This window comes from Centropristis striata, chromosome 22, assembly GCF_030273125.1.
Source record: "Centropristis striata isolate RG_2023a ecotype Rhode Island chromosome 22, C.striata_1.0, whole genome shotgun sequence".
Lineage (NCBI taxonomy): Eukaryota > Metazoa > Chordata > Actinopteri > Perciformes > Serranidae > Centropristis > Centropristis striata.
The window spans coordinates 23,494,379-23,522,285 of NC_081538.1; the positions used below are offsets into that span (position 1 = coordinate 23,494,379).

At 36.8% G+C, this 27,907-nt stretch overlaps 1 protein-coding gene across 1 annotated transcript in view; it reads left to right on the top strand.

The window, feature by feature from the left end:
- The first annotated feature begins 755 nt into the window (after positions 1 to 755).
- Positions 756 to 27,907, top strand: part of acss3 (acyl-CoA synthetase short chain family member 3) — an 81,490-nt gene continuing 54,338 nt past the window's right edge. Inside the window, exons 1-9 of the mRNA XM_059326396.1 lie at positions 756 to 764; positions 1,695 to 2,053; positions 4,369 to 4,513; positions 5,713 to 5,901; positions 8,432 to 8,566; positions 12,826 to 12,966; positions 16,982 to 17,062; positions 18,554 to 18,649; positions 21,850 to 22,001. Coding sequence (XP_059182379.1) covers positions 756 to 764; positions 1,695 to 2,053; positions 4,369 to 4,513; positions 5,713 to 5,901; positions 8,432 to 8,566; positions 12,826 to 12,966; positions 16,982 to 17,062; positions 18,554 to 18,649; positions 21,850 to 22,001 — 1,307 coding nt within the window. The remainder of the gene's footprint in view (positions 765 to 1,694; positions 2,054 to 4,368; positions 4,514 to 5,712; positions 5,902 to 8,431; positions 8,567 to 12,825; positions 12,967 to 16,981; positions 17,063 to 18,553; positions 18,650 to 21,849; positions 22,002 to 27,907) is intronic.

Consider the following 27,907-nt stretch of genomic DNA (forward strand, 5'->3'; position numbering starts at 1 on the left):
GTCCTTTTATGTCTTTTTGTATCTCTTTGTAGTTGTTTTGTGTCGTTTTATGTCTTTTTGTATCTCTTTGTGGTTGTTTTGTGTCGTTTTATGTCTTTTTGTATTTCTTTGTGGTTGTTTTGTGTCCTTTTATGTCTTTTTGTATCTCTTTGTGGTTCTTTTGTGTCCTTTTATGTCTTTTTGTATCTCTTTGTGGTTGTTTTGTGTCCTTTTATGTCTTTTTGTATCCCTTTGTGGTTGTTTTGCCTTGTTTTATAATCCTTGTCAGTGTATATCTTTGCAGCTGTTTTACATCTCGTTGTGAATGTCTTGTTTCTCTTTGTAGTCATTATGCATCACTTTGTAGTTTTGTGTCTCTTTGTGGTTGTGTTGTGTCCTTTTATGTCTTTTTGTATCTCCTTGTGGTTGTTTTGTGTCGTTTTATGTCTTTTTGTATCTCGTTGTAGTTGTTTTGATTCCTTTTATGTCTTCTTGTATCTCTTTGTAGTTGTTTTGTGATTTTTCTGATTTCTGACATTATATGGACCAACGAACTAATTGATTAACTGAAAAAATAAACAGAGAGATTAATCAGCCATGAAAATGAGTTGACTTTTTATCATCAATTTGGAAAAATTGCACAATTTAATGTCAGGAAAAAGGGTATATAATAAGTGTGTTTATGAATGATGTATTTTGTCACTTGGGCCAAATAAAGAAAGTTCCACGCTGGTTTTGTAGTTTTATTTAAATTCACAGATTTGATGAGAAGCGTAATGAGCCCGGTAGCTGCAAGGAAACACAAAAGGTTTTCCTGAAAAGTGCACGCTGCCTTCAGAACTGAAAACTCTGCTTTTCATGTGTAAACAGAAACAGATGAGCTGAAATATCAGATGGATGAGTTACTCAACCAGGGGCACCAGTGCAGGGGTCATGCCTGGGGGGGTGGTCAGCTGGATTATGGGTATTTACCAGCAGCTTGGATGACGGCAGTGACGAAAGAGATGTACGTAACACCATCTGAGAGGAGAGCTGCTGCTGCTGCTCGTGTGGCGTGACAGGATTGCACAAGCTGCTGTTGTGATGAGACCAGAACAAGTGACTCAGCTTAACAACAAGACATCGGGTATAATTCGACTCCATACAACAAGACCAATTATGTATGTCCATAAAGATCCACAAACAAACCCCCTAAATGCTGATCAGTTTAAAAGCTGCGGTATTTGCATTCCTAACAGGAGAAGGGGTTATGGATGCCACCCTGGGGACCCTCTGAGTTTAATGCTGCAGCCTGCAAACAAAGATTTGTGATGGAAATGAGCTTGAAACAGCTCACAAGTAAATAGCAATGATTTCTTCTTGTTTTGCATGATAAAAGAAAAGCCACAAGCTTGAATGGCTAAATTGTCTTGGAGATTATGTGGGATTTAAAACCCCAAACAACCAAAATAAAAATGCAAAAAGCATTTTTCACATCATATATTTTGCACGGTTTATAACGCTGCATGCACAAAGACTGGCTGTGTTGTGTAACACGTTGGCCTGTCGCCCAAAGCTCCTCCTGCATCAACCACATCCAGTTCATAGTTCGCATTCCTTGAAGGGATTGTAAGGACTTTGAAGGAGGCTTTTCTCCCTTTACGCGGCCTCTGCATGACGTTGCACGGAGTAAACTAGAGACACCTGCAGGGAACTCCGGAAGAAACGCGTGAAAGTTTTTAAAAATTGCCGCAATGCACTTCCAAATCAAGCACTTGCTGCGCCTGAATCACTGCGTCTCTGCGCAGCGCAAAAGGACACTCGAGAGGAAACTGTGGACTGTTTCTGCAGCGCAGCAGAAACAACGTGGCGTAACAAGAGGACCAGCTGGGTGGCCACTAGCATCTGCAGACATCAACAAGTATGTCGCCCCGCAGTGCTGCAGGAACTATGCATCCGACTCCGCGTACAGCCGAGCCTTCGCCTCGGCGAGGGACAACCCAGAGACTTTCTGGGCTGAGATGGGGCAGGATATTAACTGGTTTGAGCCGTGGAGTCAAACTTTGCACGTTGAGGATCCAGTGTTTCCAAACTGGTAGGTTTCGAAGTTGCAAGAAAACACGTTTAGTGCAGCTCTCTTACATGCCAAGACACGTGTGTCTGCGTAAATAACTCCATGGAAAGTTTAGCACTCCCAGTGTCCCATTGACCGTGAAATCCTCGAAAGTTTATGAGCTTGAGAGCTGAATCACATCTCGACATTAAGCTCTGTGAACATCTTAGTCATGACTTCTCTCATAATCACCAGAATTTCCTATGACAGCCATGGTAAGAGTTAAAGAGGCCCATGTGGAGTCTTAGTCTCACTTATTCCAGCCCCAGGAGCATTTGTGTGTAACATTTTAGACTCTTGTTTAGTTGATTAATTAAACTGAAATGCTAGATAACCTGTTATTTTGCAACAACAAAAAACATTTAAAACGATTGGGAACAAATAAAGGTTGTGTCTTTCCAGATGAATCAGACTGGAATCAAAATATTCCATCTGCTGCACAAAAACATTTAATTCGGTAGATTTAATTCATACATTCATTCATTCATTTTTAGTTGGCAATTACATTTCTCTTTCACTCTTTTGTGGTAAAAGAAAAAATGTTAATTATAAATCTAAAGTAATGGTTAAAGAAGTGACAAAAGTACATTTTGGTTGTAAGTGTCACAAAATAAGTTGTGATCATTCAAGAAGCAGATCTGTGTTCTCCAGCTCAATATCCTCCTTAAAATTTCACTTCATGGAGAGCTTTCAAATGTTTTGATGCTCTCTGAAATGTTTTTACTTGGTCAAAGTTTGAAATTCCTGGGTCAATATCTTTATACCACCAACAGCCTACTCATTACAACCGGTTTGTGGACAGTTTTCTGACTTTAGACACTGATATCTCCACAGAGGCAGAACAGATTTTTACACTTCAAAATGTTTGTAAAACATCCATTTCCCTTCATTCTTTTGCAATTTGAACAGCAGAGATGGCCCGCACAAATCACTTACAATATTAGTTTACATCAGGAGACACAAATGCTCGGGGAGTATCAGAATATATGATGCCATTAGGGTCGGGCCGATTGACATCATCCATTGCCGGTGGCGGACAGCCATCGATCCCCTGAGGAAAACACTGTGGTTAAAAGCCTCCTGACTCAAACCTCAATGAAGGAAATTTTGCTGGTATAATGCACAAAGTTGGCGGTTTGTGGTTTGGGATCTAGGGTTGATTAAACCAATTTTTTTCTGATTTGCTCTCATAACGGTTCGGGTCAGTTCATATTAAATAACTCTGACCTGCACATCACTAATAGGGAGGAGAAGTAGCCTCAGGAGGTGAATATGGGCTGTGAATGGGCTCAAATGTGCAAAAGATAAAAATAGTAATTCATATCAAACATTCAAACATATTAAAGTATAAAAGAAAGTATATAAAGAACAACAATATAACATTGTGATTATACAATTTGATGGACATTGCCCAACCCAACATCCCATCACACCAGTGTGCAGCCATCTTTGTTTGGCTTTGCATACTCTTACAGCTAGGGCTGGGCTATAATTCCATTGTCTAATTTGATACTAACAAGCACTAGGGCTGGGCGATATGAAAATATATATCACCTGAACAATATAAAAATGCGCATCGTATATATTTTTCTATAATGTTTGTATCGCAGCCCTAGTGCTTGTTAGTATCAAAATAGACAATGTAATTTTGTATCACAATATCTCAATATTTGTTTTTAATAACGATATGATGCCAGTGAAAGACTATAAATTATTGTATTGAATTATTGTCCAGCTGTAGCTGTTTACTCGATGAATAAAAGTTATTTTTTAAGCTGTAAAACTTAACAAGCAAACATTATTAAAATGCATGACAGCCCACATACACCTACACTGAGGCAGCAGTGAAACTGAAAATAAGATTTTGTTTTCTTGTGTATTTGGTGGGTTGGGTTGTCAATAATACCGTCTAGCTTGTGCTGCCTGAATCTGATGCTTTCCTGTGAAAATGAAGGACACGGCTACCTGTGTGTCTCTCTGGCTTCCAAAACACCATCTGCTCAACCTGCTCGCTGCTCTTTATCCATATGCACATCACCAGAATGAATTGAAACTGTCGCTTTATCAAGCCCATTGATTTGTGTACTGCTGGCAAAGGCAGCTGCACATGTTCAAGTGGTTTTCATCATGTTGTGTTCCAATTTTAAGTCAAAAGGAAGGAACCGAGCCAAAAATACACGTTCCAGGATGGCTTATTTATAGAGATGTGTTGATAGAGATGTTGGCTTATGGTATATTTTGATTGTATGTTTATAGAAACCTACAGAATATATATGTTGTTTGATTTACTCTGTTAGGTTTGTTGGAGGGAAGTTAAACATGTGCTACAACGCTGTGGACCGGCACGTAGAGAGTGGCCGCGGAGATCAGCCCGCCATCATTTATGACAGCCCTGTGACTGGAACTAAACAGATCATCACTTTCAGGGAACTTCAGGACCAGGTAAATGGTATTATTCCAGGCAGAAGTCACAGAGCTAAACTGCATGAAGAGCTGGAGGAGTCAGCTTGTATTTGCCTGGTCTAGACTGCCAGGATGTGTGGTTAAAAAATGAGAATTGGGAAGCATTCAAGTAATCTTTGGTTGAATTTTCAGCACTGGAATTGTGGAAACATTTTTCAGCCTTAAACTGAGGCATTTGGTCAAGTTTTTCAGCCATGACTACTGGATTTAACCAACATGCATGAAGCATGATGGGCAGGATGGAGGAGACAATTGGATGTAATATAATCAAAATGTGCTTTTTACTGATCTTTGCCCTGCAGAGCAAAAATACTCAACATTTAATTTGAATATATTTGATCAGATGGGCTGTGCAGGATGATTGTACTGCACATAATTATGCATTAATATTGTAACGGCAAGCTGAAGTACACATGCGTAAAAAAAAAATCTGAGGCTAAGAAAATAGAAATATTCTTAAAATTGGTTCCACAGTGTTGCAGTCATTCTTCTTTTTTTCTGGTCTCCATGTCTCTAACATTTTGATTAGATTTTGAGTTTGTAATTGACTTGAACATTTTTTTTAAAGTGGATTGCATTTGGTAAGTATCCATACTTGGTCCTTCTACAAAAGAATCAACACCAGTTCAATTGTACATTATATTTAGGATCATTTCATTATCTGTTTATCTCTCCAAAGCCACCAGACTCCATTGACAAAAACAGTCATTTTACATCATGGAACATGGGAGTTGCTGATCTACTGCTGCCTTGATCAGTTAATTTGTGTGTGTTATTGTGTGACTCTGGTGTTTTAAAGGATTAATTCAGATTCCCCAAAGTGACACAGAAACACAAACAAAGCAAATCTCCAAGCCAGGGGTCGACCAGCAACTCCAGTGTGCTGTGAGGTAAAATTGCTGTTTTTGTCAATGGAGTCTGGTGGCTTTAAAGACAACATAGAACAGCTTTGATTTTCCCCATGTTAAATTGATCAAAGCTGTCTGATGGCAAGTTAAAGTGGTTTATTTACTAAATACAGTGTACCTTAAGCAATATACTGTCCACAGCTGTACATTGCTTAGCTTCGGTGCTGGTACTCCTGCCTGCTTCTCCAAACTGTGGCTGTGCATTGTGACTTCAGCCAGGATGCATGTTGATATTCAGACCTGCATCATCTGCTCTGTGTCCTGATCCAGGTGTCCAGGTTAGCAGGAGTCCTGGTAAAGAACGGGGTCCAGAAAGGAGATCTGGTAGTCATCTACATGCCCATGGTGCCTCAGGCCATGTTCACCATGTTGGCCTGTGCACGGATCGGCGCCCCGCACAGCCTCATCTTTGGCGGCTTCGCTTCCAAAGAGCTTTCTGTCCGCATCGATCACGCCAAGGTTAGAAGATGTTGTTATTCACCTTGTGGTTGAGATTTATCTTTTCATGAGCCATGAAGACACGAGCTATATTAATTTAATGTCACATTTCAGAACCATAACCCCTCATTATAAAGTAAGGACAGGCTGATGTGATGGCTCATTGTTCTTTTTATGTGCACATGAAGCAGGGCAGTAACCTGGCTGCAAATAACAATTTTCTAATCTCCCAACACTCACTCTGCACAATATCCCGAAACACTGAAAGACAGAGGTGCCTGAGGCATCTTTGTTTCTGTAAGCTCAGAATGAATCATTCACAGTGGAAAACACTCGGCTTGCCTTTTCTTTTTCTCTTCACAATCATGCACTGAAGAATGATGTCAGTGCCATCTGCACTGAGATTTTCCAACAGTGCAGCGGGAGATTTAATGGACCAATCTGACATTTTGACAGGGAATGTTTGTGAGGATGATGATCTCTGCTGACGGATGTGTTTACAGCGACATAAATCTGAAGAAATACAATATTATTACGTATTTTTTTGATCCAGTGTTTAAACTCTTATTGTTGATGTTCACTCCAAGGGACACTAATGTTGAAGTCTTATTCACTCAGTAATTTTCAGACAAACAGTTAATAGGAACGGCATACAGTATGATCAAGGACACTCCTTTCATAGTAATAGAAATTCAATTCAGCAGCAAAACAAAACAAGCAAAAACAGAGCAGAGGGAAGTTACTGAAAGATCCTGAAAATTGCATAGTATCACAATATTTTGCGTGGCAATATTACATCGATTCATGGCCGGCAAGTATCGATATTTAGTGTTCCGACGTTCCGTAGCGGGCTCACTTTTAGGAATATACTGGAGATACGGGTATCATATGAAACTAAAAGATCTAAGGAATCTACAGGCACCAAGTATGGCAGGATATTGCTGCAAAGTTAGGCTTTTTTTTATGTTTCATTCAAAAACATTGAGAGCAGTGAAGCTTAAAGTTTTTGAAAGTTTTATACAATGCTGCAGTTGTTGTCGTCCATACATGTCTGATATCAGTTGAACTCAGTTTGACTGAATACTTTGTTGGTCAGTCTGTGGGTTTGACTCTCATTGTGGAGAAATAAAAAGACTGAAGTGAGATGAACACACTGAGAATTTTCTCTTATTTGACAAAACAATTCTTGATTGAATTTAATTTTGTGGGCACAAAATGCAGTTAAATGGCAATAAATTGTATTGCAATACTCATCATATCGCAAAATGCTTGAAATTGCGACTGAATGTGTCCAATTTAGCAGCTCCAGGACCCGAGCCCTTCACAACAGCTTCTACATATAGCACCTTACGCCTTTCTAGAACACTAGTTTTCGAGACACCTACTCTTTATGTTGTCATGGTTAAAGTACGGGAAAGGGTTAGCATCAGTTGTGACATCACCTAGAAATGACGGGCAGTCTTGCGAATAAATAGGATCCCAGGAAGGTACTCCTCAAATTTCATCTTCAAGCACTGCAGGAAGATGCTACTCCATTTACGAGCCCTTTCTTTCAGAGTTGTAACCACTAAAATAGTGTCTGGCTCACCCATAAGTTGTAAAACAGCATTTTGGCCATTTACCTTTTGGGTTTTTTGGAGCCAGAAGTATCCATATTTGGACTAGGAGATGGAGCTAATTTATCCGCTATGGCAAGTACAAAAAAAGCTGAAGTCTTGTAGTGTCGTTCAGTACAACTTCACCTTGAATGAGACACTTTCAGGTGACAGAAATATAACAATAATGTGTGAGTTAAAAGATGAAAACACATTGTTAGTGATACGCCCAAAAGCATACCTTGCGTTATTGTCTGTTCTGCAGAAGACCTATCTCCACAGTGCTGTGTCAGAGCTGGAGAGAGGTCTGACTGCACCTATTATCATTCTGGGATGAGGGGAAAAACACTTTCTTTTTCTTTTTTTTAAAAAAACCAATCACAGTTATCTTAGGCGATGCTAACAAAATAGAAAACAAAAGGGGCCATAATTTGCAAAATGAACATCATGCTGTATTGAGAAAGACTTGAAACTAAAGATTGAGACCGTAAACTCATGATGAGAGTGTTTATTGCAATCATAAATCAACTGGAGTTCTTTTTGCAACCAGTGTAGTCGCCCCCTGCAGGCCACTAAAAAGAATACAGCTTTAAGACACTTTTAAGACACACTTGGTGCCTCAAACTTCTAAAAAGTTCCAAGAAAATATAACTGACCCTGTAGGAACACCTCAGCTTCGTTATATAAGCCTCTTATTTCTTTTTTATGGAATCATTATCACAAGCATGTTAATGAGGCTGATGTGAACTGAATTTGACTCGACACTGGAGTGCTGCCACAGGCGTCTGACTCACACCACTAATGCCCTGTTAAAAATGCAGCCACACAAACAATCAAGGCAGATGTGATGGGAGCAGCAGATTCTGTTTCTAATAAAGCTACAGAAACATGAGGCTGGAAGTGCTTCTTGACATTTCAACGCACCGCAATTCTCACCTCATCTCTGTGTTTCTCAGCCCAAGCTGATGGTTACGGCCTCGTTTGGCATCGAGCCTGGCAGGAGAGTGGAGTACATCCCTCTGGTGAAGAAGGCCTTGGAGCTGAGCTCTCACAGGCCCTCCAAAGTCCTCATCTACAACAGGCCTAACATGGTAAGCACAAAGCATCATAAAGCTTAATTCGTCAATGGTGCTGTCGTTTCTAAAGCTTCTGGCTGTGTGACAGCATGTAAATGTATCTGAAATGTGGCAGCCATATGCAAACCTGGAAACAAGTGTCCCCAAGGCTTCTTATTGCAGTTCTTAACTAAAGAAACAATTTAATTATTGAACTAAAAGTGTTTAAAGTGTGAGAATGTGTATGTATAGTAAGACTATCAAATCCCGTGACCGTATCAGAAGATTAAATGACGTGTGCAGTGTGTTTGCAGCTGAGGGACGAAGGTTGCTGCCTGTTATAAATGGCCTGGAACAGATCCAGTTTGGTAGCAAACTGAGCTGTGCAAGATGATTATACTGCACATAATTATGCATAATGTGGTGACAGCAAGCTGAAGTATTAATTCACCTTTGCACAAGCATAAAACAAAAAAAAATCTGAGGCTTAGAAAATAGAAATATTCTTCAAGTTGGTTCCACAGTGTTGCAGTCATTCTTTATTTTTTATGGTCTCCATGTCTCTAACATTTTTTTAATCAGTACAACTTTCTGACTCTGTTTTATGTATAAATTCAGTGCACAATTTATTTTATCTCATTTGTATACAGCCCTGATTCAAAAAAAGATGGATGGTGTGAAATACGTAATAATAATAATAGGATGCAATAATTTAATACAGAGTAAAGACAAGACTTTGAATGCTAAAACTTGTAAAATTTTTTTGTTTTACGCATCTTTCGAAAAATTATGTCTGTTTTCATAGGTCGTTGGTTCCCAAACTGACATCGGGGCAATGCAAAGACATGAGGGCAAAAGAAATATTTGATATTGAATATTTTGATTGAAAATATATGAAACGAAAAATATTTAATGCGTTATACAGGAGATTGAAACGATTTTTGTGAATTAGTTATAAGTTGCCCAATTGAATCTTGTTCCTGAAAATTTCTCTCAATTTTCTCTCCTGGGTGGCCAAAGTTTTCCTATTGGCAACCTCTTTTTTCGTTGTTTTTTTCAGTCAAGTGCAATCTCTACTTCTTCTACAGCAATACATTACACTGCCATCTTCTGACCAAAGTACGTTACTGCAGCTTTGTTGATTCGCTCTTAAACCAGTTGATGGAAACTCCCAAAAAAGATTTGCTTCAGCTTTAATGGAAACATGGCTAATGTTTGCTGGGTTGTTGCATGGGCAGTAAGTAGCTGGACGGTGAAGGTCTGAAGGGGTATTGGGAGAGATTGTAAAACATTAAGGAAACACTGTCATAGATGAAAAAATATGGAAAAAGGATCCTGGCATAAAAAAAAACAAAACCCACCAGTTCTTTACCTTCCACCACCTGTTTGCCCTCCTGTCTTCAGGAAAACGCTATAGGTCACACAAATCACGGACAAACAAACTAAAGAACAGTCTCTTTCCCACAGCAACACATACCTTAAATGGATAATAACACACAATTTGCATCCATTGCCACTTTATCTTTTACCTTTAAACTATTTATTATCTTTTTAGACTATTTATTACCTGCATTTCTTTGTATATTTTTTAATACAATGACAATAAAGGAAATCTTGAATCAAATGTCTTATATAGCTGACATTTGGATGTCTTTCATCTTATTGTCACAAAATTACATGGTTATGTTTTTTAAAAAAGAAGTGTAAAACTTGGAATCAATATGACTAAGAAGCAAGGTTATAGTTAACGAATTAACGAAAACTAGAATTGAAAAAACATTTTCGTTAACTGAAATAAAAATGAGAGTTTTTAAAAAAATGATAACTAACTGAAACTGTATTTTGTGGTTACAAAACTAACTAAAATTATAGTGAAAATGTCCTGAGTTTTTGTCTTTGTCATCTTTTTTCATACTACTAATCTATTTCATCTATCTGGTTTTATGACTTAATAAACTTATTGGGGCTGAGATGGATAAACCAAAGGAAATAAAGGCAAAATTTATTGGGACCTTTTTGAATCTGGCTCCCAACAAATACCCCATTACAAAAAAAACTAAAACTAATAAAAAACTAAACTAAAACTATGCATTTTCGAAAAAATTAAAACTAATTAAAACTAGCAAACTCACTCTAAAAACGAATTAAAACTAACTGAATTTGAAAAAAAAAAAATTGACAACGAAATTAAAACTAAAACTAAATAAAAATCCAAAACTATTATAACCTTACTAAGAAGGTGTAACACAGAAGTGGTTGATCATTTATGCTTTATAAACAATCAAATGACATTTGACCCAGGAGGAAACGAGTTGCACAGTCGACAGAAACGCAATATGAACTTTAAGTCATAAAGCCAGGACATTAAACAATTTAGATCAGATAAAAAAGTGGATCACAAAAATCTTTTTCTTCACTTGCCTCTCAGGGCTTTCACTGTTGCATCTTTTTTTTTTTTTTTGGAAGGACTACACGATGGGCATGGGTCCATTATTAGTGAATGCAGAGAAATGGTTTGGACTGGAAATTCACCGGAAACTCATCCCCTTAAAGTCACATGAAGCAGCACTTTGAAGGCGGCCGCGGCTGCTTTATCAATTACTGCATTCAGTGAGCAGCGGCTCTGTGAACACGGCTTCCAGCATGAAAGCTCTGTTAAATCAGCCAAGTTGGCTTGGCTTTGAGTAAAGTGAGTAAAAAAGGATGCATTTCAGACAGCTGGAGGTGACGAGGGCTGTCTGTCCTCAGCCTCCAGAGTCTGTGTGATATTGAATGACGTCTTGGTCTCGAGCTCCTTCTGTGAGAAAGAAGAGGATGGGACTTTTCTTTTTCTTTCTTCTTTTTTCTTCAGCCTCCTGGGATGATTTAAATGTTAATGAAATTAAAGTATCTGACACAGATGTCAGCAACTGGAGATGTAAGGGGCATTATTCTGACCTCTGATGGTGACTACAAGAGATTATAATGACTAATGGGAGTTAGAACAGAAACATTTGCAGGAAATGAAATGTATAATATATTTATTCCACTTGAAGTTAGAATGTATGCCTCCCAGCCTCTTATAAAGCAAGGAAGTAGGGCTGAGTTTGTGTATTTTACCCCAAACCAAAAAATAAATAAGTTATTGAAAACCCAAATCCCAACACCTGAATGAAAAGAACTGATCAATAACTCATCTTGTATACCAGATATATACAGAATTATTGCAATTTGCAGCTTCAAAGCAAAGCATATGTAACTTTCCTGCAATAAAATGTCTAAAGGAACTTGACCTTTATTATATTTTTTGTACGATGTGTATTTAAATTATCCCCAAAAAATTTAAAACAATTTTCAGACCCTGAGAATCCATTATTTTTTATGAAGGTAATGGTCTGTTTCATTATGAGTCAGCATTGTGGTTTGTTTGCCAGAAGCGGTCATAAATTGACTTTTTAACCAGTTTTTAGTCATTTTTAGCGACAGTCAAGTTTCTATCAACTACTTTTTATACTTTTTATTTATGCATTTTGAAAAAAAAGCATGATGGAAACCTAAAAATCTGCTAAAAAGTTTTTATGCTCGCTTGATGTTGTTTTTGTCTTTTTAGAAAAAATAATTATTGCACTAAACGGAAGATGGAAACGTGTACATTTAACTCACATGACTAATGAAAGAACAATTATAAGGTGCCAAATTGAATCCAATTCCTGAAGACTTCTCTCCATTTTCTCTCGTGGGTGGCTAGCAACCTCTTTTTTGTTGTTTTTTTCTCTTCTTCTTCTTCTATTGTTTACTGACGGATTAGCCTACAGCAACACATTACACTGCCATCTTCTGACCAAAGTACTTTACTGCAGCGTTCTTTATTTGCTCTAAACCAGTTGATGGAAAAGTCCATATTTCAGTTTCTTTTTTGAGACAATTAAAAATTTGCTTCGACTTTAATGGAAACACAGCTTATGTTTCAGCAGGATGTGAGATTTTTGTCAGTGAAATTTTAAGAGAAATGACCAAATGTCATCGGGAAAAAAATGATTTTTACCATGAAACTGCTTTATTCAGTGTTTCTAATGGTTTTCAACACGGTGCCTGTTTGTTTTCATGAGGAGTCGACATCTTCAGATAATGAACACTGAAGGAATTCTTCCCACACTTCTTCACAACATCACCAAACTCTGTCTTTTGTTATTGTTTTGATTGAGAGACCGCTAATGGCAGGAAATTGGATATTGTGTCTTTAAACAGTTTCCTTCTAAAGACATTTTATGAGAATAAAAATTAGCATATATTTTATACCTTTCTTTGTATCTTAGGAAACAGTCTCAATGAGTCCAGAGTTGAGTCTGGACTGGGACGAAGAGATGGCCACCGCTCGGCCGCACGACTGTGTTCCTGTTCCCTCCAACCACCCGCTCTACGTCCTCTATACGTCAGGGACCACTGGGACACCGAAGGTACGTTAAGGTATTACAGGGTTGAGATCAGCTGCAGGAGGAAAATCAATACCTGATTAACCCTTTGATGCACAATATGGGTCAAAAATGACCCTCATTCATTTCCCATGTTATTTAATGCTGCTGTGTGTTTCTGTGCTCTATCTTTTGATATCAACTTATTTTATGATTGATATTCCAAGTATTCTTTAAATATCTTGTTTTTGATAACAACAGATCATTATTTCCATTTTGCCTCTCATACTTTTATGAAGAAAAAGTGTTTGTGTTATTACATAGCTTACTACTTGGCTAAGTAGCTTGCTAAGCTAACTACTTAGCCAAGAAGTTAGCTAAGAAGTTAGCTAAGTAGTTAGCTTAACAAGCTACTTAGCTAAAAAAATGGATATGGGTCATTTTTGACCCATGTTGTGCATTAGAAGAGTAGTGACACAAAAAGGGATTTAATTAAAAAATGAATAAAAGAAAACATAAAATTAGGATGTCTGATGATCTAAAACAAACTAATTGAGGAAAACCTGGAATATTGAATGATGAATTAATGGATAATGTTAATCATCCATTAATTCATGTTAATAATTAATGTTAATTTATTGCAAATAGATAGAACATAAAAACTCTGTCGGGTCACTTTAGACCCATGTTGTGCATCAAAGTGTTAAGTTATAGACGTCATGTTTAGTTCAGTTTAGCTTGCACAAAGGTTAAGGATCAAAATGTGACACAGTAAAAAGTCATTAATTGTGCTGGAGAGGAAAGAACAGAACAGACTCCCCTTTATTTCAACAAGTCATTAAGAACAGAGAAAAATAACATCAAATAGACACAAATATACAAAAGACAGAAGTGTTTTTAAAGATATAAGGAAGATGATGACTTATTTATTGGATTCCAGATTTGAGGACCTCTAAATTTGAAATAAATTGAAACTGAGTACCCGGATCATCCGCCACACAAAACCTTTATGGACCAAAAACACAGCAGTGGACGGCTCCTCTCTCCCTGTTGCATGACGGAGAGATTCAAAAGATCCTTCGCTCCTTCAGCCATCAGGCTGTCTCATTCTTCCAGAGTTACCAGACTAACTGAATTTCTCCTGGGGGATGAATAAAGTAATTTTGATTGATTTTGATTGATTTGACAGTGAGTTAAATAAAAGTCCTTTCTAGAGCATCACTGAATAAGAATGAATGTCAGTGAATAAAATCAGTCCATGGCCTGGAGGTTAGGAAACGGCCTTGTAACCAGAGGGTCACCGGTTTGAATCCCACGACGAACAGGTCAAACCCAAACACTGAGCCCGCCCACACAGCTCCCGAAATGTGCTGCCCACTGCTCCAAAGCATGGTGTGTCTAAATCTAAATATGAAAACATTGCAACCATTGTGCTCCAATGTTGAAATATTTTGTTAACTGTAAACAGGAATGTAGAACATGTATACACATATGGGAAGTAATAAATACATTATATACACACAGATATAGTCAAATGTTTTCCACATGCTCTCTATCACTATAGGTTTCAATTTTTGGTAGGAGCCACTTCATCAAGATTGTGGATGGGAGATGGCAGCCATATAAAGTCTATGAGAACAAATATATCTCCCAAGCCACTTAGAATGTCAATCTTGGTGTCAAAATGTAAATTTTCTGTTGGGAAAATGTATATACAAGATCTGACATGAGATTAAAGCTTTCCCTTGATAGCAGTGTACATGGCAGCTAATCCTCACTCTCCCGTGACCATAGATTCCAAACATTTTCAACTCATGATTCCCTGCTGCAGCACTTGAAGACCTACCAGTCTGGATGAAAATGAACATATCTATTTGATCAAATAATCATCTAGTGATATTCTCAATAGTTTTAAATGATTCATTGACCCAGAAAATGTAGATTTTGACACCAAGATTGACCTTCTGAGTGGCTTGGAAGATGTATTGGTTCTCATAGACTTTATATGGCTGCCATGTCTGATCCACAATCTTGATAAAGTGGCTCCTACCAAAAATTGAAACCGATAGTGATAGAGAGCATGTGGAAAAAATGTGGTTCTTTTGTCTGGCGTGTCCCCTTCATTTAGCTAAGCCGTCTGACTATAAGCAGTTGGTTTAAAATAGTTATAATAGTTCCCACGGTCATGAAAAACCTGGAAAAATCCTGGAATTTCTTGTGGAATTAATTGTTTTAGTAATCTCCCATGGAAAACATTCTATAATGCTATAATAAATATAATAGAACAGCAAAGTACTTTCCTTAGCTGCTGACATAACTAAACATCACTAAGCTGTAATATATGTCACCCGGGACATTTATGTTTATTATCATGTTATAGTCGTGACCAAAGTGATCGGTTTCATTCTGAACAAGGTTATAATAGTTTTGGATTTTTCATTAGTTTTAGTTTTAATTTCGTTGTGAATTTTTGTTTTCAAATTCAGTTAGTTTTAGTTAGTTTTTAGATTGAGTTTTCTAGTTTTAGTTTAGTTTTTATTTTTTGAAAATGCTTAGTTTTAGTTTAGTTTTTATTAGTTTTAGTGTTAGTTTTAGTTTTTTTGTAATGGGCTATGTGTTGGGTGCCAGATTCAAAGAGTTCATAATACATTTTGCCTTTATTTCCTTTGGTTTATTCATCGCAGCCCCAATAAGGTTATTAACTCTTACAGATCCAGGTGTTTTGAATTTTGGTTGGAGTGTAGACATCCCAGTCTCAGTAAACATATTTACCATGTGTTGCATGTTCAAATAGAAACACTGAATTATGAATGAAAAAAGTTGACAAAAACGAAAACTAAGGACATTTTTACTATAATTTGAGTTAGTTTTGGAACCTCACAATACAGTTTCAGTTAGTTACCGTTTTTTTTTTAAACTCTAGTTTTTATTTTTATTTCAGCTAACGTAATGTTTTTTCAATTCTAGTTTTCGTTATTTCGTTAGTTTTCGTTAACTATAATAACCTTGATTCTGAAGAGTCAGCTTTTTCAAAACCAACATGGCTGAGTTCAAAATTATGTTTCAAAACAAAACTTCTCATCTCTTCTCTGCCATGATTTTGACATCAGATGACTTGCTTCCACTACACTTCATAGTGATGTTTTTCATGTAATTTCTCCCCGTGTTCTGTCTCATTCTGTCCTTGCATTTTTTGATCAATTTGGTTAGCTGTTTGAGTGCAACGAACAAAATATCGTCAGAAACTCGATCAAATGCTTCGGATTGATCTTAAAATACGCAGAGTGCATTTTTTCCCTCCTCCAAGTGGACAGAGATGTTAACAAGCTGTTTAAGTGTCAACAGGAGATCCATATTGATGTTTGCACAGGATGTCTCCTGGTGTGAGAACGAATGTTTACATGAGAATGAGTTATAGGATTTTTCCGTTTAGCCCTGTTTGTCTCGATGCTGTCAGCTCCGTGTTGAGCTCCTGTGTGACGCATCTGCTCTCTGACTCTTGCAAAACAATCCAGGTCCAATCTAAACACCATCACCGTGACATAAATAAGACGGAGCATTTCCACAGCAGGAGCCGGAGCTCATGCAGGAGGAATCGCCTGCAGGCACTCTCAAATGGGGGAAGAAAAAAAACAAAAAAAAAAGCTCCTTTCAAATAGCATCATTTTGTCTTTGACCAACAGACGATATAAAATATCCACCTGCTGGCTACTTCCTCGGCTTAATGGTGCCGTTATTGCCTGCGATTTTTATTTTTTCCTCTGTGATTTACTATGACTTACTCGGTTATTGCTTTAGGGAGGCTATAAGTTTGAGAAAATCTCTATAATTGGAGGACTTGAGGACACACTATTTGGCTCCAAAATATTTATACAGCACTATTAACTAATAAAAGGCAGAAATTGGAGTCGGATTGAGAAGCAGTCACTCGAAAAAAAAGCGAGTCTCCGTCCCTGCAGCAGGGCTCAGCGGCTGTGTTTAGATTGATATTAAACGCCTGCCTCTTTGCCTCGTGCAATACCTGTCACCAGTCTGATGTTTTTCTTATCTTGTCCCCCAGGGTGTTGTGCGAGACACTGCAGGCTACGCTGTGATGCTGAAATGGACCATGTCAAATATTTATGGACTCAGTCCTGGAGATGTAAGGCAATAAAGGATCCTTTTTCTGAGCTGGAGCTGGTAGAGAATAAAGAGCACGTTAGCAGTTAGCAGAGATATAGATTGCTCTGTGCTTTTGATCAGCATGTAATATTTATTATAACTCAACAAGTGGTACAGGGTTTTCAATTTTTATTTCATAATTTATATGAAATAAGCTTTTTGATTTTATTTGAAGGGCCTTCAAGTATAGCAGGTGTTGCATTTTAAGCATTTTGAAGGTGCAAAAAAAAGACAATAAAACTGTATTGATAGAATTCTCTCCACTGATTTATTTATATTCTTTTATGATTCGTGCAACAGTTGTAGAGAGCAGTAGTTGGCCTCCGGCACCTTGCAACAGTCTGTATTAAATATTTATAAATAAAGAAAATCCCACAAATAAAAGCAAAATCTGAATATAAGACATGAAATAGTGCAAGTTAAACATTTATAGCTAATATGCTAATGTAAATAAAATTAAGTAAAGTAGAGACAGTATTGCAAATAAATAAATATTCATCAACAAAATTCCAAGACTTTGATTTTTCAAGGATCCATAATGAAATTTCTATTACTGAGTGAGTCCAATTCTGGAAAATAATACAGCAAGAACAAGAATGTTGCCTTAAGCTCAGACTTCCATTTGAAAAAAATAAAATAAAATTCTTCCAAATTCTTTCAAGCATTCGCAATTTTTTTTTCCAGGACGTTTCCAGGTTTTCCATAACCCTGGGAACTATTGTAAAAATTTTTAAAATATTATTAAAATTATATTATACTCTTTCCTTACATTTTTTACTTTTACAGACTGTTAAAAATAGTTATAATAGTTCCCAGGGTCAAGGAAAACCTGGAAAAAAGTCATGGAATATTTGTTGTGTGTAATAGATTTAATTGTTATGGTAATCTGCATAACATTCTATAATACTATAATAAATATAATAGAACAGCAAAATGACTTTCTATATCTGCTGACATAATGTAATCCCTTGTAATATATATATATATATATATATATATCTGCCGACATAATGTAATCCCTTGTAATATATATATATATATATATATCTATATATATATATATATATTACAAGGGATTACATTATGTCAGCAGATATAGAAAGTCATTTTGCTGTTCTATTATATTTATTATAGTATATATATATATAGTATATGTATGTATGTATGTGTATATATGTATATATATATATATATATATATCTTTTTAACAGTGCAGTAAGAATAAATGTAGCAAAAGCTTGAAAGAATTTGTGATAAATCTATATTTTCTTAATGAAAGCCTGAGCTTATTGTTTTCCAGAATTGGACTCACTCAGTAATAGAAATTTTATAATGACTTCATTTAAAAGTAATAGTAAAGTCTTGAAATGTGTTGGAACCCTGAATACAATATTCACTTAATGCTTATTCACTGTGTTGATTTATGCCAGAGTATCTTTACATATTTGATCTTGTTTCTAACCTGTTGCAGGTGTGGTGGGCGGCGTCAGACCTGGGCTGGGTTGTCGGCCACTCATATATCTGCTACGGTCCTCTGCTGCACGGCAACAGCACTGTTCTCTATGAGGTACGTCCCTGTAGGCACAGCTCAATATCTCACACTGACAGCAGCACTGCAAACAACCAGAAATACCAGAAAATGTGCAATAAAACCTGAGTTGCACACTTCTAGAGCTGTAAATGTGTGGTTTTAATATCTGGCTCTGCACGCTGAATACGACCATATATGGTCAACAACTCCAGTTTATGTGGACTTCTGTTTTACTTTGTTGCCATGTTTGACTCAGGTGTCAGGAGACAGACTGCAGCTCTCTATTTTAGTCTTTACAGATGCCTCTGACAATAAAAATAAGTTTCAGTTTGCAGGATGCATTTGGTGAAAGAATATAATGTTTCTAATGTATTGAACTGAGTGTTTGGCAGCGGTGCAGAAACTGTTTTTCACAGTTGGTTATCATCATGACATTCACTTAAGTACCCAGCTAAATCTTAATCATACAGCACATTAGCACTAATAGAAAGTGGGAAACTGCAAACAGCCTCCATCATGTGATAAATGCAACACGTTTTCTTGGCGGATTCCAATTTCCAATTTTTTAAAAGTCCAGCCAAAGTGCTGATTCTGACTCTAATATATTCATTATTATTAATTCAATTGTAACTTTTCTTGTGAATTTAATTAAATAAAAATATGCCTATTATATAATAAATTCTCCTGCAGGGTTACAGGGCCTTTTCTCACTCTCACTCGAACAATTTTCAAAGTAAAAGTGCTCCAGGTTACTTGACAAATTAAATCAAACTGGAAATAAATTTAAATATTCTGAGTTTTATTATTCATCTGCTGGCAAATGAACTCAACTTGTGGCTTAATAATTGGACTGCACAGTGTGAGCACAAAAATCGTGATGTTTGACTTTACAATGCAGAAAGTTTAGTCGTACAGTATGAGGTGGAGCAAAACAAAAACTTTTTTTGCATTGCACAGTGTGCCCAACTTTAAGACCCTTTACACTGAGCACAGCATTGACATGCAGCACATCTCACGTCTCATAAACATGAATAAAACAGGAATAAACAAACCTTAATAAGATGTTTTCTGCATGATTGTTTGGTCTGAACAGTGACTTGTTATTGATGCATCTGATTATTTCAGGTAATTTGGCTTTGCTGTGTGAGTAAGTTAATTAATACATTCTCTATGCACGCTGCTTATTATTTGGGGGGTAATATGAATACGGATTCTGTCTGCAACTTGACAACACTTTGGTACCAGAAGCGTTTGTCTCCTCTGGTTCAAGGTTGTTATAGTTGAAGCAAACTAACGAAATAATGAAAAATAGAATTGAAAAAACATTTTTGTTACCTGAAATAACAATAAAAACTTGAGTTTTTGAAAATACGATGACTAACTGAAGCTGTTGTGTGGTTACAAAACTAACTAAAAATTTGATTTGTTTTTTAAAATCTTGCACCCAACAAATACCCTATCACAAAAAAACTAAAACTAAACTAAAACCAAGCATTTTAAAAATAAATACAAAAAAACTAGCAAATTCATTCTAAAAACAAATTAAAACAACCTGAATTTGAAAACAAAAGACTAATTAATAATCCAAAACTATTATAGCCTTGGTCTGGTTCCATTTATAGTCTGAGTTGTATTGACCAATCACGTTTGAGCGTGCTTTAGATGCACGTAGGTAAAATTTTTGTGTAGAGAGTAAGAAAGAAGAATGCATTAGGCAATATGCAATCTCTGAACCTATTAATGATCAGTGGAATGGAAACATTCACTCAAAATTAAGTGAAGTACAAGTACCTCAAAATTATACTTGAATGTTTTCATTCTATGTAACTTTATACTTCTACTCCACTACATTTATCCGGCGTTTAGTTACTTTTCAGGTCAAGATTTAACATAAAAACATGATAAATTTAAAGTGATTAGACATTTAAAAAATAAATTAACCTCATAATAATATTATATATTAAGTAGTTAAAATGAACCCTACCTTGAGTAAATAAAACACTTTTTACATAAATGCATCAATAATAATAATCCAATAATTTATTTAGACTATATTAAAAAAGTGAGTGGGTCCATTCTGCATAATGAGTACTACTTTTGGTACTTTAAGTACATTTTGATGCTGAAACTTTTGTACTTTTACTTGAGAAAGTTTTGAATGCACGACTTTTATATGTAGTGGAGGCATTTCACAGTGTGGTATTAGTACTTTTACTTAAGTAAGGGATCTGAATACTTCTTCCACAACTGCACCTGACTATGTTTTGGCTTCTCTCTTAGCTAAACGTGTGAGGAAATATCTGGTCGTACACCTCGCCCCACAACTCCAAATCTGCTCTTGTTTCTAGATTTGGTAATTAGACTGTAAACGATGATTGGTGCACAGAAGAGGAACTCTTGTCCCGGATATCTGGATAATAGATATCTGCTGGCTCCACTGGAACCCCAGATATATATCGTCTGTTCCCCCAGAGGCTGAATCGATACCGATAGCTTCCGAGATTGTGTGGAGGATTATTAGTATTAACAAAACCTGCAGAGCAGACCAGAGCTAAGAAGGATGTGTGTGCCTCCTACAGTGTGTTTCTTACACTGAAGGACACTCATTACATTAGACTCTCCCTCACCTGTATGAAGCAGAGCTGCTGGGAAATGAATGAATCTGCTTCTTTAAATCGATGTTTGACTGCAGCCTCTCCTGCTAACAGCCCCGTCTCTCTTCAGGCATGATGCTGCCAACCTTTTGTCTTCCCTCTAATCAATACACAGGCACAAATATTTATTCAGAGCTAAAAAATGACACCCAGAACTCACTGCTGCTGTTTGCCGTTCTCATTAGTCCGCAGTTGTCTTCACACTGCGGGGACGGACGAGTTGAATAGCAGAAACACTGTGGAGATTGCTGTCGGGGATTTTGCCTGCAGGCGTCTTTTGTCCGTATCTTTTATTCGAGACAAACAATACTCAACTGTAGTGCAACTGTGTGTTTCTAATCCATGGATTTCTGGGCCCAGATGTCTGGAAGGCAGCCTTAACAGCTGCTCGATGAATATGCATGCTTTGTAGCTCACAGGTGAATTAATTCATACTGTAGAAATATTAGCCGTGATGCTTTTTCTTGCACAGTAATCTCTGTATCCGCTCATCGCTCTGCAGCCAGCCGGACTTATGATTTATAGGCCTGCAGTCAGGAGTTTGTGAACTAACCAGCTGTTGCTGTACTGTCTGTTTTACAGGGGAAGCCCGTGGGGACTCCGGACCCGGGGGCGTTCTTCCGTGTCCTATCTGAACACGGAGCCTCCTCCATGTTCACGGCTCCCACTGCAATAAGAGCCATCCGCCAGCAGGACCCCCAAACTGCAATTGGGAAAAAATACCCACTGAGCAGGTAAACTGCAACACTTTATACAACAGACGAAAACTAAACAAACTGCCTGGTGTAGTTTCATATTTCTTTATGCAAGGAGTATATTTTATATTTTACTATCAATCAATCAAATGTTATTTATAAAGGTAATTTTAAACAAATCAAGTGTAATTCAAAGAGCCGTACGGATAAAAAAAAAACTGTGTGTGTCTGTGTGTGCGTGTGCGTGCTTGTCTTTATATAGTTGTGAGGGCCAACCCTTGTCAGGACACCAACATTGTGAGGACATTTGTAGTTGTGAGGACATTTTTCCCGGACCTCACAAAGAAAATGCAAGGACAGCCTCTAATGGCTTTAATTAATTATCTGTATGAATTTCAAGGAAGGTCCTGTGTATATATGTGAAAAGACAGTCAATAAAAAGGGGTTTTTCAAATATTGTCAATCACTGCAACTATGAGATGTCACTGAGTATACAGTCATACATTGGCACAAAAAATTGAGGCTGATGGGTCCAGTTCTATGCAACATTAAGAGCCGACAGACAGGTTGCAAGAAAAAGTATAAGAACCCATTGAAATGACCTAGTTTTCTGCATTTATTTGTCATAAAATGTGATCTGATCCGCATCTAAGTCCCCAATATAGACAAACACAATGTGCTTAAACTAATAGCACACCAACAATTTAAAAAAATCATGTCTTTATTGAATATATCCATGAAACATTCATAATACTGGGAGAAAAGTAAGTGAACCCTTTGGCTAATGACTCTATTAAGAGCCAACTGGAGTCAGGAGTTGGCAAACTTGGAGTCCTAACAATGAAATGAGATAAAAATAAGAAACACTCAAACTTTTTGACTTTGCTATTGTGCCGAGAAAAATAGGTCATTTCAAAGGGATCACATACTTTTTGTTGCAACTGTACATGCATGATCCCCTCCAGGCTGGAAAATAAACAAACAATGTCAAATATCAATATTCATTCTGGTTGCTGATTGATCGGAAGGTCGGTGGTTCGATCCCTGACCGTGGCAGCCTCCATGTCAAAGTATCCTCGAGTAAGATACTGAACCCTAAACTGCTCCCTGATGCTGCGTTCATCTGTTTGTGAATGAATGTTGCAGGTGGCACCATGAAGGGTCGCCTTGGCAACCATGCAGTGTGAATGCGTATGTGAATGGGTGAATGAGGGCCGTCTGCAGTCTAAAGTGCTTTAAGTGGCTTTAAGATTAGAAAAGTGCTATATAAGTGCACCACATTTACCATATACATGAAAGCATGGATCCTTTCACTCAGACAGCAGTTTGGGCTGCACATGTGACGGGACGCACTGTGCATACAGATGCATGTAATTTTATTAAATTCATGTTAAATGGGAAGCTGGCAGATTAACTGTACACGTGATGAAAGAGTGCTGCTGACTGCAGTGCAGGTTACAATTCAATTAAATTGGTTTATATATTAAAAAAAATCACATTTTGGTGCTATTGAATGGTCAACATTGAGCTTTAGAAATAACATTTTTTAAAAGTTGTCAAATTACAGAAAAATAAGAAAACATTTTTTTTTAAATGGCATCTAGTAGTTGGATTTGTGTCCTTGTTGGTTTGCTGTTAATTTCACATTCATTGTTACATTCATATTTAAAGCATGCATATTGTTTTAGTTTTTTTATTAGCACATTTAAAAGAAAAGCCATAGATACTGCCTTACATGGCATGACAGATTATTGCTTTTTAAAAAAAAATCTATATTTCCCCTCAATAAAGTTCAATACCAAATATATATATCAAGTTTTTTTAACACTTAATTTTGACAAAAGCAAGAAATACAAACACACAGTCCGAGTATCACCGCCTGACATCCAGAGTTCTCAAGTCAGGAAATACAAAACATATTATCTTACAATTATATAACAGAGTTGCTTTTTTCAAACCCCCCCCCAAAAAAGGGGGAAAAAGAAAGATAAAGATAAAATTAGGACGAGAAACCACCAGCCACATCCTTTATTTCTCCCAGTATGTAGTCCATTTTGCCCATTTGGCAATATAAAGTCTTTTTTCAGTCTCAGAAGGAAAGTCAGTCTCTCTAACTCATGAATCTCTCGCCAGTTGTCTCCTGTGGGTGGGTCAGTTTGTAACCATTTACGAGTGATTGTTTTTTTTTTTTGCTACAGTCAGTATTATAAGAAGATATCTATTATTTCTTCTGGCAGATCCCCAAATGTAAAGCTAAAGTACATGTAAATGAGGTTTGCTGTACAAAAATCTGCTGTATATTTTTCCAAATACTATCCCAAAACTGATTGGGCAGCTCTAAAAAATGTGGTGGTGACTCGCCTCCCCATCCCCACAACTCCTCCAACACACGATGAAGACAGACATGTCTTCATTTTGGGAGTGATACAAATGTACTGATTTCACAGCCTGTTCTCCTGTCAAAAACGTCAATAAAGGTTGTGTGTACAGGCAGCGAAAAACGAGCTATGTCTCCGTATTTCACCGTCCGCTGTAATGCGCCCGGTGCCATCTTGCTGACGTAGTAGTGATTGACAGCCAAGTAAAGTTTAAAAAGGTTGATTCCCGCATTAAGTTTGAAGTGGGGGTGGTGGATGGTTCAAACAAATGGTGGACTTTCACTCGGGAGTGTGGGGTTTGCTTCCCATGTGAAACCAAAAGTAAACCATTTTTAACTTGAGTTACGTTGTTTATGCAAATGACATTTTTGAACGTGACTTATGTTTTTTTGACGTAAATTGCAAAACAAAAGTAAACAATTTTTAACTTAAGTTACGCTGTTTATGTTAGTTACGTAAATCACGTTTTTGAACGTAACTTGCGGCAGTCACGTGCATTTATTTACTGTTTAAAATGTCTTTTATAATGCCTTACCAGGATTTTTTTTGCCCTAAATCTAGGTCAGTGGTTTTACAACATAAATCCACAGAAACTGCAGCCTTTTTTATAACCCTGAACCATATGTGTGTACATACAGTACAGGCCAAAAGTTTGGACACGCCTTCTCATTCAATGTGTTTCCTTTATTTTCATGACTATTGACATTAATGAACACATGTGGAATTATGTACTTAACAAAAAGTGTGAAATAACTGAAAACATTTCTTATATTCTAGTAAGCAAAGGGTGGTTACTTTGAGGAATCTAAAATACAAGACATGTTTTCAGTTATTTCACACTTTTTTTGTTAAGTACATAATTCCATATGTGTTCATTCATAGTTTTGATGCATTCAGTGAGAATCTACAATGTAAATAGTCATGAAAATAAAGAAAAACGCATTGAATGAGTAGGTGTGTGTCCAAACTTTTGGCCTGTACTGTACTTGCTGTAATTTCTGGTACTGACACACAACCTCTTCTGCCGTTTGTTTGAGAACTTGTTGGTTTTCATGTTGATATTATGCAAAATTCATAAAAGTTCAGAAGCTTAACTTCCCTTGCCACCTTTCCAACCCTTTTCAGCCATGGGACAGAAACACTAGAATAATCTGTTATTATCTGCTGCTTTAGAGAAAGAGTGTTTGGGCCTCAACCCTGAGCTGCAGGTTGTTTTGTGGAGCTCGGACACACCAGGAGCGACAAGTTAAAGCATCTCCTGGCTGCCGGTGCCCTGCACAGCCTGTCCAGCCTCTCGTTAGTCTCGGGCCATCTGTTGATGCACAGCCCTCTCTCCTCCTCTGCTCCCTGTCTGCACCCTCAGTTTGACAGCAACAATAACAAACAGTGGCAGGTCACTGCGGCTCACCTGTAGTCAATCATACCGCCTGAACAGGTTTCCCCGGCTGCTGGTTCTCTCTGCTCAGGTAAAGGTCTTCTGTAGCTCAGAGTTAAAAACAAACAAGCAGAAGTTTAGCCCAGAGAGGGAACACCTCACTGAGATTATCATAATTATTAATTGTTTTGTGTGGTGCAGAGAAACTTGGACCTAAGGGTTTGTCGTGTCAATTTACCACTTTCATTCTGTTCAGCAGTCTGAAAATGCCTCTAAGCACACAATCATAAAGCAATTCTGAGTGCAGGCGACCTTTGGCCCCAGTGAATCATTCAGTAACTCTGGCATTGTGAGCTGAATTTGACGATGTTTTGGTGGTTGGCCGTGCAGAATGCATAGCACCTTTTTAATGGCTGCACCCGCAGACCCAGATTGTTTTTTTGCCTCAAATATTGTCGGCATTTATCTTCTCAGTTTCAACTCCACAGCAATCAGTCATTTAGCCCGCCGACATGCGGCGTCGTGTACACCTTCTTGTTCTTAATGTGTCTTTTCTCCTTGGAGGACGCGGGTTGGTGAGAGATTACTGCATTTCCCCCTCCGGCGCTGAACAAAACATGTCACCGTGACACAGAGGCAGCAATACAAAAGGAAGCAATGAAACATGATTTCATTTCAGGGAGGGCGGCTCAACGTCTGAGGCTTCCGCTCGCGAACATATGATGTGTTCTTTTAGTTTTACAGCTGCAAAAAAGAGGATTTCTGACAATAAAATGTGGTATTTTGAATCCCAGAATGCTTGTCTAATGTGCTCATAAAAAGGTTTGTGGAGTGGAGGAGTTACTGGCAATTTGTATGTCAGTTCTTTTGTTTTATTTCAAATGCACGCACATAAGGCTTAATTAAAAGAGAGAGAAGAAAAAAGAAAAAATGTCTCAGGAGAAGTCAAGAAGCCACAGGCGTATACAACCCCTCAACTAAGGGAGAAAATAGATAAATATATATTTATTATTAAAACAACAAAACTAAGCTAGTTTAATTTGGAAAAATATAGTAAAAAATAAATTACGTCAAGAAGCACACAGAATGAGCAGAAAAAAATAAGTAATCAATAAACAAAAACATTTAAAAATGGAAAAAAAAACATGGAAAAAAAGAGAGGTAAGGAAAAATAAAAAATGTCTCAGGAGAAGTCAAGAAGCCACAGGCTCGTGCACCCCCTCAACTAAGGGAGAAAAAAAAAATATAAAAAAAATATATATATAAAAAAAAATAACATCAAGAAGCACACAAAATGAGCAGAAAAAATAAGTAATAAATTAATAAACGTTTAAATGTCTAATAATATAATACATTAAGAAACAATTAAGACATCATGAATAAAATGTGATGGCAATTTTTAAATTTTTTGTCTAAGCATTCAAGGTTGTTGATGGCATGTTTTATTAGAGATATAAGATGAGAAAAATTAAAAAATGTGTCAGGAGAAGTCAAGAAGCCACAGGTTGGTAAACCCCCTCAACTAAGGGAGAAAAAAAAAACTTAAAAAAGTAAAAAAAATATTGAAACAATAACAGCAACAAAAACTAATTTGGAAAAATATAACAAAAAATAAAAAATGTGTCAGAAGTCAAGAAGAAGGTAAAGCTTATACAACTATTGGGAGAAAAAATATTTTTTTAAAAAGTAAAAAAAATGAAAAAAATACATCAAAACAACAAAAAGTTAGCTAATTTAATTTGGAAAAATATAACAAAAAATACAAAATAAATAAATTGCATCAAGAAGCACAAAAAATGAGCAGAAAAAAAATAAGAAATCAGTTTTAATTTTTTTTGTAAAAATAAAAATATACATGAAAAACAATAAGGGGGAAAATAAAATAAATTTATATTTTAAATAATACAATACATCAAGAAATAATCATCAAGAGATAATAAATAAATAAAAAATTCTAAGCATACAAGGTTGTTGATGGCTTGTTTTATTTCAAATGCATGTGCATAAGACTGCATAAAAAAAGAGATTAAAAAAAATAATATATGTGTCAGGAGAAGTCAAGAAGCCACAAGCTTATACACCCCCTCAACCAAGGGAGAAAATATAAATGAATATAAAAAAAATAAATAAAAACAATAAAAACTAAGCTAATTAAATTTGGTACATGAAAAACAATAAGGGAGAAATAAAAT